Source organism: Pseudophryne corroboree, chromosome 12, assembly GCF_028390025.1.
Source record: "Pseudophryne corroboree isolate aPseCor3 chromosome 12, aPseCor3.hap2, whole genome shotgun sequence".
Classification (NCBI taxonomy): Eukaryota; Metazoa; Chordata; class Amphibia; order Anura; family Myobatrachidae; genus Pseudophryne; species Pseudophryne corroboree.
In genome coordinates this window covers 131,713,807-131,729,916 of record NC_086455.1, presented here as the reverse complement: position 1 = coordinate 131,729,916, position 16,110 = coordinate 131,713,807, and the positions used below count along the sequence as shown (strand labels likewise).

Below are 16,110 nucleotides of genomic sequence, written 5' to 3'. Positions count from 1 at the left end.
GTAAAAATGGCAGGGGTTAAAATACATCCATATAGCCCAGGAGCTATATGTGATGTATTCTTTTGCCAACCTAAGGTATTATCTGTTTATATTGCGTCTCAGGGCGCTCCCCCCCCCCCCCCCCCCCAGCGCCCTGCACCCTCAGTGACCGGAGTGTGAAGTGTGCTGAGAGCAATGGCGCACAGCTGCGGATTTCACCGGACCTCTTCGCTCTTCTGGCTCTGTAAGGGGGCCGGCGGCGCGGCTCCGGGACCCATCCAGGCTGAACCTGTGATCGTCCCTCTGGAGCTAATGTCCAGTAGCCTAAGAAGCCCAATCCACTCTGCACGCAGGTGAGTTCGCTTCTTCTCCCCTTAGTCCCACGATGCAGTGAGCCTGTTGCCAGCAGGACTCACTGAAAATAAAAAACCTAAAATACACTTTTATTCTAAGCAGCTCAGGAGAGCCACCTAGCCTGCACCCTTCTCGTTCGGGCACAAAAATCTAACTGAGGCTTGGAGGAGGGTCATAGGGGGAGGAGCCAGTGCACACCACCTGATCCTAAAGCTTTTATTCTTGTGCCCTGTCTCCTGCGGAGCCGCTATTCCCCATGGTCCTTACGGAGTCCCAGCATCCACTAGGACGTCAGAGAAAATATTATGCCCATCTGCAGAACAGATCTCCGTGTCAAAAACCTGGGGGGGGGGACACACACTGGGGCAGTGGGGTCGCATGTGATCTGACCATGCCAGTTAAGTGGTTAATTAAAGCAGAAATGCTTCACTCTCCATGGAAATAGTGGAACTGCACTGATGTATATTCTCTCCCTATCACGGTTTATTCTTCCTCTGCTGCACCTGTCACTGGAACTCCCGCCCACAGTTTCTGTTCCATCTGTCTCCATCCTCTCTCTCTCCTCCCTGCTGTTTCCTCTTCTCATTTCAGATTCTGCATTTTCCAGCTGCCAGCCTCCATGTTTGTAAGTCTCCCGATTTTGTTCTCGCTGCATGGCCTGTTTATATCCTTTTGATAAGATGTTAGAGTAATGCTTTACCCAGGACATCCAGTGAGCTTCTATACAAAAATGTGACATTTTATATGATTTAGCTTATTTTTGTAATGACAAGCAGAGATCTGATTATATAGCAAGAATAAAATCCATTACTTATAGTGATGCAGAAATTTCTGAGGCTCACAATACTGATCGCTCTTGATCAAAGCAGTTGAAACAGTCTAATGTTATATACTGCATGATTAGTAGAGGGCCCAGGCATCACTTGTATACAGCTGCATATATGCATTTAACATGATTGTTTTGTTTTAATATTCCCTCTGATTAGAGAACTGATTTCTAATGGTATTGCAATATATATATATATTGCACATGTATTAAAAAAAAGAATAAATGTATATTAGGCCTCTCATCTGATAGCTTTTATTTCTTGTACTGGAGAGGTGTGTAGTCTGCCCTCCAGTGGTGACAGGGAGAAATTGCAACAATATTGTATGCCATGTTCTCTGGTACTGAATATGAACGAGGGAAGACTAAGTTTTTTTTACACTGTGTCAACTGAAATGTAAAGACCATACATAGGGGTCTATTTACTAAGCCTTGGATGGAGGTATAGTGGACAGAGATAAAGTACCAGCCCGTCAGCTCCTAAATGTCATTTTTCAAACCCAGCCTGTGACATGACAGATGATTGGCTGGTACTTTAGCTCCGTCCACTTTATCTCCATCCAAGGCTTAGTAAATAAACCCTTATAAATTGGTTAGAAACACAGCTTTTTTGCCACCTGCAAAATGCAGGCATACTAGTAATAATACATTGCAAAAATTGTGTTACTAATTAGTAAGAATACTATATTAAGTTCCTTTTTTAACAGTGTGCATGGCATAAAGGATTACACCAGTGTCACAGTCACTCTGCTATTCTGTTCTTTTGTTGTTTAACAGTGGTTTTACCAATTATGTGTCTCCTTTCTACTATCAATGATGTGCCACCTCTGCTGGCCTTAGTCAGCCGCTAGACATTCACCGATTGGGAGTGTCAAATGAACAATAGTTGTAGTGGAGTAGTGGCAGCCACCTTCAGGCTTCTTCACCAGCACCTGGAACAACTTCTGGGTGTTGTGTATAGCTGCTGTAGCACCTCTTTGCTGCGGCTGTATTTTAGTGACTGCTTTTTCTAGGATCATGATTGCAGAGAAGCAGGCAGACCATTAACCCAGGGTACATTGGGTTCAACACTTGACAATCAGGGAACAGTTTAGAGAGCTAACTGTAGGACATAGGATTATAAAGATAAAAGACAGTGTGCAGAGTCTTTTAGGAAAAGTAGTGTGTATTGTATCGCTTATTTAGTCCTTATTCCAAAATAACTGCATTAGGTCATTTATGGAATAGTTTCCCTAATCTGTTCATAGCACACAGGAGGCATTAGCTTGTTTTAACAAAGGAATGTGGTTGGTAAGGTGATGCCTTCCCTACCTGTATATGGTCAGATGCTACATTTGCACGTGATTTCTTGTTTCAACATTGAGAGGGGTATTCAGTTATGTGCCGTTTCACTTTTATTTTTTGTCGAATCGGCATGGGCAAAAATTGCACCAAAAATGGGGCGAAAACGCCTGCAAATTCACCAAAACACGTGTATTAGTGGGGAATTTGCCAATACACGTGGTTTTCGCAAGTGCCGGATTTTTCAACCAGTTGAAAAAACGGTGCAGTCATTGAATAGGTCGAATGTAAATTTGACCTAAAAACGGACGAAAAGTGCAGTTTTTTTAAATTGAATACCTCCATAGAGGCACAAGCTTCTTTCAAAATTGCAATATTTTCATACACTTCCTGCACTGCAATACAATAATTGTAGCCATGTGCTCTGCATTGTTAATAGAAATAAATTAATAAAATAAATTGTGTGTGGGGGAGGTAGATAAGGCTATAACCAACCAAACGTAAATCTGTAGTTAAGGGTACAGTTGGGTGAGGTAATTTAAATAACACGTTATTACTTATCTGCTCCCTGCAGGTCCCCATTACAGCTGGTCATGTGATTGTTCAAATAGTCCAGGAAGGGGTTCCTATGTTCTGTTATTATTATTATTATTATTATTATTATTATAGTGTAGCTATGGATTAATGTTTAGAGCTAGGGTGTCCTGTCAGCTGTATGAAGTCACATGTTTTATTTTAAATTCTTAACGGATGATGGCATAACAGGATCTTTGTTTGTAGGTAAAGATGGAAACCAATGGCATTGTCTCACTCTACGTACCGCTGGTGTTACTGGTCTGTGGACTAAATCCAATTTTTGCCCACAACCCGCGAAACCCAGATCGTGTATCAGAAGCCGATGTCCAGCGCCTGCTTCATGGGGTAATGGAAGAGCTGGGCATTGCCCGGCCAAGAGTGGAGTACCCTGCACACCAGGCCGTTAACATTGTGGGGCCACAGAATATAGAAGGTTAGGCTCATATTAATGTTGATCTTTTACACTCACTACATATGTGACCACATTGCATATACATTGTAATCCTAATTTATGGCATTCCACTGTACATAGGTGGTCATTCCGAGTTGTTCGCTAGCTGCATTTGTTCGCAGCGCAGCGATCAGGCTAAAAAACATCAGTTCTGCGCATGCGTATGCGGAACAATGCGCACGCGCGTCGTACGGGCACAACGAACGATGTAGTTTTGCACAGGGTCTAGCGAAGCATTTCAGTCGCACTGGAGGCCGCAGAGTGATTGATATGAAGTGGGCGTTTCTGGGTGGTAACTGACTGTTTTCAGGGAGTGTTCGGAAAAATGCAGGCGTGCCAGGAAAAATGCAGGCGTGGCTGGGCGAACGCTGGGCAGGTTTGTGACGTCAAAACAGGAACTGAACAGTCTGAAGTGATCGCAAGCGCTGAGTAGGTTTTGAGCTACTCTGAAACTGCACAAAAAAACTTTGTAGCCGCTCTGCGATCCTTTCGTTCGCACTTCTGCTAAGCTAAAATACACTCCCAGTGGGCGGCGGCATAGCGTTTGCACGGCTGCTACAAACTGCTAGCGAGCGATCAACTCGGAATGACCACCATTGTTGTATTATTGTGAACTTTGTAGATATATGGAATTTTGGGGCAAATGGGATTATGACACATTATGGATTGCTGATAATCAAAACATGTCTGGTCACATTTCATCTGTATGAACTGTCACTTAAAAAAATGAGAGGGGCAATGCAACATGGAAAACACAAAAAAAAAATTATCATCCAAATACTGTTGCCCTAGAACTGATGAGCAGAACTTCTGGCTTTGCGGGTAGTGGGGATGAGTAGAAGAAGCCAATTATGTAATGTACCACTTTTCCACAGTTTAATAATAATACTCCAGTAATCCATGTTTAAATACAAAATAGGCATCTTTGTAAAAGCACCTAAATGTTCTTAAACGTCTGTGATGAGCGAGCTAATGTTTGTATAACGTACTTGATTGAGCCATACTTGTGCATGCCGTGTGACTAAGGTATTCAGGTTTTACATTTCAGTAAATGTAAATATTTATATAAATCCACTCTGACATCACTGATTACCTTGTAAATAGATTTAAATATATATATATATTTTTTTATTATTTGTTTTTTGCCTTATTTTTTGCCTTATCTATAAATAGGCATAAATACATTTGACATTTTTAACAACATCCATGTAAGGCTAAAATCTGCTGCTCTATGTTAAGAGGATGCAGATAAGAAAATGAGCCATGTACATATTCATAATCAAGTGACACAAAATACTTAGATTATTGAAACTACAGAAAAACAATAGTTTCCTTGTTTAACTGCATTTCCAGCTGTTACCTACATCTTATTAACCTTCTGCTTTCCCTAGCCAGAGCTCCGGGGGACTGCTGTGTGCAGCCATTATTCCTGGGGATGCACATCTATTTCTTTTGACACTTTTAAAGTGGCGTCTGAGTGACGGGGAGGATAAATCAATCTCTTGATTGTGCCAGATTGGAGCCTCGTGCCTCTTAGCAACAGATGATTGGAGTGTTTGGCTACCCTGAACTCCTGCAGCTGTTTACTTTGGTTGGGATGCTCAACTTTCTAACATAATTGCTTGGCGTTATCAACCATTAGTGCTCACAACTAGCAGAACACCACAGATAGTCCTCCCTTCTGAGGACCATAAAAGGTGTGCTAAATCACACATGCAATAAAAGCAGTCTTAAATGAGACTCAAACTGGGCAAGTTTAGTTTAGTGAATTGAAATTAAAATGATAGAAGGCCGGGCTTTGATGTAATTACTCATTTGCACAATGGGGGTCATTCCAACCCAATCGCACACTGCAGTTTTTTGCAGCCGTGCAATCGGGTCCGGAATGCGCATCGCTGCCTGGCGACGGGGAACGCCAGGCAGTGATTGTTCTAATGAAGATTTCGATCGCAACGGCAATCGCAAGGTGACTGACAGCAGGAAGGCGTTCCGGGGTGGCAACTGACCATTTTCTGGGAGTAGAGATCAAAACACAGGCGTGTCCAGGCGTGTGCAGGGCGGGTGTCTGATGTCAATTCCGGGACCTGAAGAGGCTGATGTGATTGCAGCGGCTGAGTAAGTTCAGAGCTACTCAGAAACTGCACAAAATGTTTTTATACTGCTCTCCTGCACAAGCGTTCGCACACTTGAACAGCTAAAATACATTCCCCCATAGGCGGCGACTATCTGATCGCACGGGCTGCAAAAAGTTGCAGCGTGTGATCAACTCGGAATGATCCCCAATGTTCCTATTCAATTTTTTCCCACCTTTTTCACACTTATTGTGCCCATACACTTTTGCGATGCCCTGCGACACAACATCGCGGGGCATCGCACCGGCAGTTAATCGCACCTGAACTGCCAAAGTGATTACTATGCGATCATGCGACAGATCGCATGGTAATCATGTGATGGGCACATCACTGCCGAGTGAGAGCGGCCTCTGGCCGCTCCCTGCAGGTGCCCAATCGCACATCGCAGTGCGAAATATAGCATGTGTTTTTAAAAACACATGCAATCGCACTGCGATTCGATAAATATTAAGTGCAGCACATACTATCTTGAGACGCGAGGTTCGACCGGCGTGCCCTCGCATTGCGTCGAAAGGTACCTAAAATGTGCATACAATCCTTTGATTTCTCTCACAGATGCGGTCGAAATGGAAGGTTAGCACCGATTATCTCACAAGTGTATGGGCACCCAGAGCCGGCCTTAGCTATAGGCAGGCTAGGCATTTGCCTAGGGCATCCAAGCATGTCTAGGGGCATCCAAGCATGTCCCTGCAGTATCTCATGCTGGGAAGGACAGTCTGCAAACTAACTGTTACTTTCCAAATGTATTCAATCAGTACTTGTATACACTGCTGTTCACATTTGTCAAATAAAATGCACACTCTCCCTTCAAGTTCTTTAAACTCCCTCCGACATGCTTGAATGCCCCTGACTTGTGAGACCTCAGACAGACAGCAGAAGCCTGGTAACTGCAATTCCTGGACCTGTGACATTTTCACTGACTATATAAGGTTATTACTGGATAGATCCTTATGATACCACATGTGTATTTGGAAGACTGCTTCACATAAATCTGACATCACCTAAACTGCTTGTGCACATGGGGGAGGGGGACCCTGCTATCCTGTGTGTGTCCCTTATCCCTGTGCAAACCCCAGGTGTCTGCAGGGACATACCATGGGCAGTGTTCTCCTCACACTTTATTTCCTAGTCAGTCCATGCTGTAAAATTCCCCTGCCAGGATGGCATACCCTGTGAGGTCACATCAGTATGGGTGCCCCTTTAACGGGTGCGAGTGCAAGCACGCACTCACCCTGCCACCCAATCTCACAAAACGCAGTCGTGGATCCAGGGAGCTGCATGGGTGCACACACTGACTGCAAGCACACCAGCAAGCAAAAGTACTAGCATTACTAATGTGGGGCATATGTGTCAGGTGCATCACTGTGTGGAATTATGTGTATTATGGGCATTACTAATGTGGGGTTATGTGTGTCAGGTGCATCACTGTGTGGAATTATGTGCATTATGGGCATTACTAATGTGGGGTTATGTGTCAGGTGCATCACTGTGTGGAATTATTGTTTATTATGGGCATTACTAATGTGGGGTTATATGTGTCAGGTGCATCACTGTGTGGAATTATGTGTATTATGGGCATCACTGTGTGCCATTATGCAGGGTTGAACTGGCCAACAGGGTCCCCCCCCCCCTTCCCCACCCTCAGTGGTCCCCACTGCCTAAGTGTTTCTGGGTCGGATGCAGAACTAGCGGCAGTGCTAGGGGGCACCAGACAAAATTTTGCCTAGGGCATCAAATTGGCTAGGGCCGGCTCTGTGGGCACCATTACAGTATGCACACTGCTAGTTAGGATGGAGGTGACTTCTCATAGTGAAGAGTAGACTGCATCTTGTTGTTCACTGGGCAAACTGCTTGGGCAAAATCAGGGTGTTGCTGCAGCATCCATCACTGTGTAACTGTAGCCCAGCAAGAACCACATTTACTGTGACCAGAAACAATTGGTTTAAAAACCTGAGAGAGTGTAAAAACTGATGAATAAAAGTATTCACAGCCATAGTTAGTGCCAAATAAAGTTGCTCCCAAAAAACTTCTGTAAATTTTTTTTTTTAAATAAATGACATACTGTAAGGTGATTGATTTCTTTTGCCAAATTTTCTTCCCAATGCTTGATACATCTCCCCTATATAGCATAATACTTTTACTTAAGCTTACTGTTGTTTACTGGTTTGTTTTTTCAATTCTGGAATCATTATAATCAAAGAAAGCTCTGCTTGTAGTGACTTCTTAATGTGAAACCTATTGGGAGTCCGCCCTGGTCTGTATCCTTTCATCTGTAATCGGAATATACAGTACAGTTTTCCTTTAGAGGTTGCAATGCTTATAGCGCTGTTTCCGTGATACGCTTAATTCAAGATACAGAAATAGTGGGTCCACAATCACTGTGTTCATATAGGTATTTGCTTTATTTTGTTATTTTTAAAGTGCCATAGGTGTAAGTGGTTTATTCATACTGTGTTGTGCCAGGAGAGTCTTTGGGGCACATTTGTCAATAATTGCATTTGTATTGCGACCTGCAGGCAATATTAGCACCCAAAATTGCAATGCAGAATGCAGTTATACCGCCGGCATGTATCAAAGACACCCTGCTATGTGCTCAGAATGACTGAGGCACAGAATGACGCAGGCACCCTGCTATGTGCTCAGAATGACTGACTGAACTAACTGGACTCTTGCGCATAGTGACTAAATGGACTCCTGTTCATGTGCAGTCTGCTGAACACACATGCGCGGCAGCCATTGCTGGGGAGGGTTCCGGAAGAACCCTCTGACAGCTAATTTTGCTAAGTGTAGCCCACAGGCTACAGCGGCTAATGTCATCTTCAGATGGTGTTAGCTGGGGGGATCAAACTGCATTCCGGAGATTGGTAAATCTAACAGCATTGCATCTCTCAGAGAAACCTATGGGGACTGTGGCTGCTGTGGGAAATGGAGGGATCACAGCAGATCTCATACATTGGGATAATACTAAATATTTGTTGATGGATATCCCAGAAAACAGGTATTTTCAGGGAATAAGCTGCAAATATTTCATGATAAATTGGACCCTTAGAAGCAGCAGGCAGGGGTGGTGCTGCTACTGTGGACAATGATGCCTGTCCTAAAAAAAAAAAAAAGGACTGTCAGTGGGAGCAAAGAGAGGGTGATAGACATTTCAGGGTTTTCTTTCTTCCTATTATTATTATCCTTTATTTATATGGCGCCACAAGGGGTATGAAGCGCCCATTACAGAGTACATAAACAAAGGAGCAAAACAAGCAAACAGCACTTACAGTTCAAGACAATATAGGACAAGTACGGAAAACCAGGGGTTATGGTCCATCAAAAAGAGTATGGAGTAAAGATGGTGTAAGTAAGAGAAGGAAGGCACATGAGGGGAGAAGGCCCTGCTCTTGTGAGCTTACAATCTAAAAATGACCTGACATTTACATGTATGTACCATTTATTTAGGAACTGCTGGAACAGTTTTAGCTGTCTGAGGGTGCTGAAGTGGGATCCGGTCTGAAGATCGACAGTATCTAGGTCGACAATGTTTAGGTCGACCACTATAGGTCGACAGTCACTAGGTCAACATGGATGGAAGGTCGACAGGGTTTCTAGGTCGACATGTGCTAGGTCGAAAGGTCGACATGAGTTTTTCACATTTTTTTTCTTTTTTTTTCTTTTTTGATACTTAACGATCCACGTGGACTACGATTGGAACGGCAAAGTGTGCCGAGCGAAGCGAAGGCACCATGCCCGAAGCATGGCGATCGAAGCGAGCCATGCGAGGGGACGCGGTGCACTAATTTGGGATCCCGGTCACTCTACGAAGAAAACGACACAAAAAAATATATCCTCATGTCGACCTTTAGACCTGTCGACCTAGCACATGTCGACCTAGAAACCCTGTCGCCCTTCCATCCATGTCGACCTAGTGACTGTCGACCTATAGTGGTCGACCTAAACATTGTCGACCTAGATACTGTCGATTTGATGAACCACACCTGCTGAAGTCCCACTTTTACATCTAGACAAACCCCAAGTGACTCCACATGAGACCAGTAGGTTCTCTCCATATGCATTAAAGATGTCATAGGGTTTTTTTTTTCCTCCTTCAGATTTCATTTGTTGATTTGTATTGTATATGTTCTTCAGCAACTTTTGCTACATACATTCTGTTTATTGTTCTGGGTTTGTTATGAGCTATTCGGTTATGAATAGTTAGCAGGTAGACGTTTGTATTTCCAATTCCCTTGGATAGAATGCAAAACTGTTCTATAACTGTATCGCATGCAGGCACCACAACAGAGCAATGAGGACAGGAGGAAAATATGAGCTGCATCATTCAAAAGTGATTAGATACTTATGCAGGTTTAATGGACAGCAGTCTTCTTTATAGTCTTTAGATGCCACTGTGGGTATGGCTGTCTGTGGACCTCTTGGATGTTTATCTACTAAATTTAAATTTAAACTTTTAAATGTTCACATTAATGAGCATCCCTGTGCTGTGATCTAAGGGATAAAATCAAGAGGACCTGATGAATAGGATTCCTGGAAACCAGGCGACCTTGATTTTACGCTTAAGAATCCTGTGCGTGAGGGACCCTCTGATCCTTCCTTATCTCCTGGGGTCTGCAAATCATTGTAGACATGGGAAGGAGGGTTTATATACACAAGCCCCCACTCCTTACATGACATAGTGTTTTGATGAAATGCGTAGGAATAGGAATTTGTCTGCTTTGTATTATTCACCATCACGCAGGGAAGACATTTGCATATGATCAGCAAGGATATCTCATTAACCGTTATCATATGCATGGTACAAGTTGCAATGCTTGGTATTCGACACAAGGTGGAGATGCCACCCCTTAAAAAAGTATGTACAATATCAGTTACTTGTGAAGTAGATACTGCCAATCTAGTGGGATTTATGTCGTACATCTCACATATAGATAATTGTATCTCACTCTATAAAAAAAAAAGGGGCAAATAATGTATTGTAGCAAATACACACTGTAAGTGCAAAAAGTGAAAACTATTGGTCATGAAAACACAGAATTCTTATAGAAGCCACATTCATAGAAACATAGAATTTGACGGCAGATAAGAACCACTTGGCCCATCTAGTCTGTCCCTTTTTTCCCCATATTTTTCTCTCAAACCTTATTTGATCCTTATTTCTTTGTAAGGATATCCTTATGTCTATCGCATGCATGTTTAAATTGCTCTACTGTCTTAACCTCTACCACCTCTGCTGGGATGGTATTCCACTTGTCCACTACCCTTTCTGTGAAGTAATTTTTCCTCAAATTTCCACTGAACCCCTCCAGTCTCAGTGCATGTCCTCGTGTCCAATTGCTTCTCTTCATTTGGAGAATGTTTCCCTCCTGGACTTTAAGACCGTTGATATATTTGAAAGTTTATATCATGTCCCCCCTTTCCCTTCTCTGCTCCAAAGTATACATATTGAGATGTCTTAGTCTTTCTGGATAAGGTGCGGCATGGTCACTTACGTGATTGCTATGTACATTATGGGGCCGATTCAGACCCTGACGCTGTTGTGCAAAAATCGCTATGAAGCATGGTACTGTGATAGGATGCCACCTTTGCAATTAGACTGTGAAATTTCATCCCTGCTGGATTAATTCCACGGTCAACTCTAAGTAATATTTTTATAAAGTGGAAGCATTCAGGAATAATAACTCAGCCACGAAGCTAAGGCACCTAGGGGCAGATGTAAGAACGTGCGCTGTGCATTTTGCACATAGTGCACGTTATATCCCGTTGTTACCGCTTCCGCTGATTGTAAGAAGCGGCTAACATCGGGCTTTTAACGAATGCATACAGCAGTATCGCCTGCTGCGCCGTGTGCATAGGAAGGCGATGGCTACCTGATGTACGAAGGCTAAGGTAGCTCCTCACCGCACGTTACTCCCCTCCAGTCACTTCGTCAGTTTGGGGCTGGCGTTGGCTCTGTTCTAAAAGAATATATGTATATTTTTTATTCTTTTTCAATAAGCAGATCACATCGAAAAGCGGTGCAGTGCCAAAACGGAAATAAGGGTCTTTAAGGTAATGATAATACATCTGCGCCAATTTGCGTAAAAGTTGCAATGTTCTGCTGATCCCATAGCTGTAGAATTCCAAACTTCCACTGGCATTAATATAAGCACAAAAACTGTGCAGTGGGAGCTTAATGGAGCTGGTTTCAATCTCCGAGCAGCTGCATGCAAGCCTCACATCACCAAATCCAATACCAAGCATCTGATGGAATGGTGTAAAGCACACCGACACTGGACTGTTGAGTAGTGGAAACATGTTCTATGGAATGACGAATCACGCTTCTCTGTTTGTCAGTCAGATGGGCGAGTCTGGGTTTGGCAGATGCCGGTAGAACATTACCTGCCTGACTGCGTTGTGCCAACTGTGAAGTTTGGTGGAGGAGGGATAATGGTATGGGGCTGTTTCTCAGGATTTGGGCTAGGCATACCAAGACATTTTGGACAATGCTATGCTTCCAACTTTGTGGCCCTTTTCTATTCCAACATGACTGTGCCCCAGTGTACAAATCAAGAACTATAAAGACATGGGGGATGATTCAGATCTGATAGCTGCTGTGCGTTTTCGGACAGTGGACGATCAGGTCCTAACTGCACATGCGTATGCACTGCAATGAGCACGCGCGTCGGACAACAACGGTGCAAAAAATAAGATCGCACGGGTGATCGCAAGGTAATTGACAGGAAGAGACCATTTGTGGGTGGCAACTGAGCGTTTACAGGGAGTGTCTGGAAAAACGCAGGCATTTTCAGGGAGGGAGTCTGTCGTAAGCACCGCCCCAATCAGCCTGTTCTCATTGCACTGTAGAAGTGAGTCCTGGGTTGCGCACAAAGTGGACATTCGCATCTCGGCGTACACATGCGATCGCACACTTGCACAGCGAATTTACACTCCCCCTGGAGGCGGCAACTATCTGATCGCAGGACAGCAAAATTATCAGCCCAGCGATCATATCTGAATTGCCCCCTTGGTTTGATGAGTTTGGTGTGGAAGTACTTGACTGACCTGCACAGAGCCCTGACCTCAACCCCATCGAGCACCTTTGCGATGAAATGCTCTACAGAATGAATGGGTACAAGTTCCCACAGAAACACTCCAAAATCTTGTGGAAAGCCTTCCAAGAAGAGTGGAAGCTGTTCTAGCTGGAGAAGGGGGACCAACTCCAAATTGAAGTATATGTATTTGAATACAATGTCATTACAATCGCTGTTGGATAATGGTCAGGCATCTGAATGCTTTTGTTCATATAGTGTATATAGTAAGCAAGGAGGATTGGACTAAGCACTGCATTACTTATGGGTCTAATGGGAGAGCTGCATATCCTGCATACCCAATGTAGTGTTCACGCTAGGATGAACCGCGGGCAGAGCGCCTGCCAGCAAGGGGGAAACGTTGTGTGCACTACAGAAAAGGAGGCGTGGCTGCTCAGAGGGCGTGGCCTTATGACACTCCCCCTGTTCATCACTCTTAGGGGGGGCGTGCCCAGCACTTACGGACATGCTGTACTGCCCCCAAGCTCTCCGCTCACTATGACTAGATGCCATGCAGCATCTATTCACCATCGGCGAGCAATACACCGCGACTTTTCCCTTCCGCAGGACACTGTGCCCTGCGAGTGTGGATAGAATAGGGCAGACGGCTTCAGCCGGGCACCGCCATGTTTTGTTCATATGTTTGTAAATCCAGTCATAAGGACACGGAGACATGCGAGTTCACTGCTGTGCTGTTTATTCCATCACCAACTCCAGGCACACTGCACACTGGACCACCCACTTCCCAGCATCCCCCTGGTCCCACGGACCATCACTGAAAACCTAGGCCCACACACATCAGTAAGGGAGCGTCTACAAATATTAAGCATTCTAATACACTAACATCACATCCTCTTTTCTTTAAAGATAAGCCCTGTACGCTTCAATGCAACAATTAACAACATCATATTAAGAACATCATCTAACACGTTTCAATTAATCTCTCAGGTCTGCGTATTTCCCTTTTGGGTCTTTCATACACAGTCTGTGTTTCATCTACCATGTTGGACCTTTCTAGAATCGTGGTTTGTTCACCATTATGAGGATCATCATACATGTCAGATGAAGGGTATTCTTCAGTCATGTTGTCTTCATTATGGTTAGGTTGAGATCTTAAATCCACCCGAGTTCTTCTTACTTCCGTTCCATGCTCTGTACGTATAGTATAAGATCTTGGTGCTACTTGTGCTTGCACAATACCTTTCTGCACCCAAATACCTTTCTCGTGATCTCTGAGACGGCCTTGGTCACCCGATTTTAGATCAGATAAGCTTTTTGTTTGCCTGTCATTGAACAGTTTCTGTTTCGCCTGTTGACGTTCCTTACTCAGTCTGACCAACGCTGAGTTATGTGTATTAAGCAGTTCATCATGTATCGGGAGATTTGCTCTAATCCTCCTTCCCATCCGCATTTGTGCAGGAGAAAGTCCATTCTGTAAAGGTGTACTGCGGTAGATTAAAAGACTTTTGTAGAAATCTTCTTTACCTGCTTGAGCTTTTTTCATGAGACTCTTTACAGTTTTTACTGAACTTTCCACCAACCCATTTGAGCGTGGATAGTGGGGACTTGACGTAGTATGGACAAATTCCCACTCATCAGCAAACTGTCTAAATTCAGCACTGGAAAACTGAGGACCATTGTCAGTGAACACTTCCATAGGAACACCATGTCTTGCAAAGATTGACTTCATGCAATTGATTATGGCTTTACTAGTAGTTGTATGTAGTGTCTTCACCTCAGGGTAGTTAGCGTAATAATCGGTCACAACAATGTACGTTTTCCCATTACAATCAAACAAATCTGTGCCAACTTTCTGGTACGGTCTTTCTGGCACTGCATGAGGACTCAGTGGCTCGACCTGTTGTTTCAGTCTATACGTAAGACATAATTCACATGTAGCTGTAGTCTGTGCTATGTTGGTTCATTCATTCATTCTTGGCCAATACATAACTTCACGCGCTCTCCGCTTACATTTTTCTTCTCCTAAGTATCTTGTATCTTGCACAGCATAGTTTTTCTTAGTCGTGCAGGTATGACAAACCTATTGCCTTTGTAAATAATACCATCGACAACTGTAAGGTCACTGCGGTACATCCAATAATCATGGATAGACAGTGGGCACGCATGTTTTTCTGCTGGCCAACCTTTCAGAATGATATCTTTCAACACTCTCATTGTGTTATCTGTCTCAGTTTCTTTCCTAATCTGTTCTTGTCTTGCAAGAGACACTGGTAGAGAAGCTACGATCAAATTAACATAGGCTTCTATCTCTTCATCCATCAGACTTTTGGAACTTTCACTTTTGTCCACAGCACGAGAAAGTGTATCCGCAATGTACATGTATTTGCCGGGACAGTACAGCAAGTGTACATCATATTTCTGTAGTCTGATAGGCATTCGTTGAATTCTCATGGGACAGTCATGTAATGATTTAGTCATGATAGCTACCAATGGCTTGTGGTCAGTTTCCACTGTAAATGTTTGACCATACATAAACTGATGAAATCGCTCACATGCATATGTGATCGCTAGAAGTTCTTTTTCTATCTGAGCATACCTTGTTTCAGCACTTGTCAGTGCTCTTGATGCATAGATTACTGGTTGCCATGTGTCCTCATGTTCTTGTAAGAGCACTGAGCCTAGGCCAAATTGCGAAGCATCTGCTGAAATTCTTATTCTTTTGGCAGGATCAAATAATTTTAGCACTGGTTGCTCTGTAATGATCTGTTTTCAAGTTTTGCCAACTTTCTTCTTGTTCATGTGACCACATTCACTCGTTATCTTTGTCCAACAACCATCTAAGAGAGGCTATTCGTTCAGAGAGTTGAGAAATAAACTTTCCTAAGTAAGTAATCATCCCTAGGAATCTTCTGACGTCGTCTTTGTTGTTAGGACGTTCCATGTTCACTATGGCTGATATTTTCCTTGGGTCTGGTTTTACACCTTGATCCGAGACCACGTCGCCCATAAAGGTAAGTGTATTCACGGCAAATTCACATTTGTCCTTGTTTAGCTTTAGATTCACTTTCTTGACAAGTTCCATTACTTGTCTCAATCTAGAATCATGTTCTTCCTTTGTAGATCCCCAGACAATAATGTCATCCATCATTGTTTCAACACCTGGAATATGTTCAAAAATCATGTGTATCTTTTTGTGATATACTTCTGGAGCAGACAATATTCCATATGGTAGTCGAAGAAATCTGTATTAAATGTACAAAGCTTTGAGCTGGCCTCATCTAGCTTCATTTGCCAGATTCCTGAAGATGCGTCCAATTTACTGAACCATTTTGCTCCCGCAAATTGCGACATGATTTCATCTCTGGTTGGTAGCTTAAAATGTTCTCGTTTAATAGCTTTGTTTAAATCTCTGGGGTCTAGACATATTCTGAGTTGTCCATTTTTTTTTCAACAACAATTACTAAGGAGCTTACCCATTAA

The 16,110-nt window shown here is 43.4% G+C and overlaps 1 protein-coding gene across 1 annotated transcript in view; it reads left to right on the top strand.

Moving 5' to 3' along the window:
• Positions 1–723: 723 nt before the first annotated feature.
• SCG5 (secretogranin V) overlaps positions 724–16,110 on the top strand; it is a 69,888-nt gene continuing 54,501 nt past the window's right edge. Inside the window, exons 1-2 of the mRNA XM_063948036.1 lie at positions 724–958; positions 3,221–3,449. Coding sequence (XP_063804106.1) covers positions 953–958; positions 3,221–3,449 — 235 coding nt within the window. The 5' untranslated portion in view covers positions 724–952. The remainder of the gene's footprint in view (positions 959–3,220; positions 3,450–16,110) is intronic.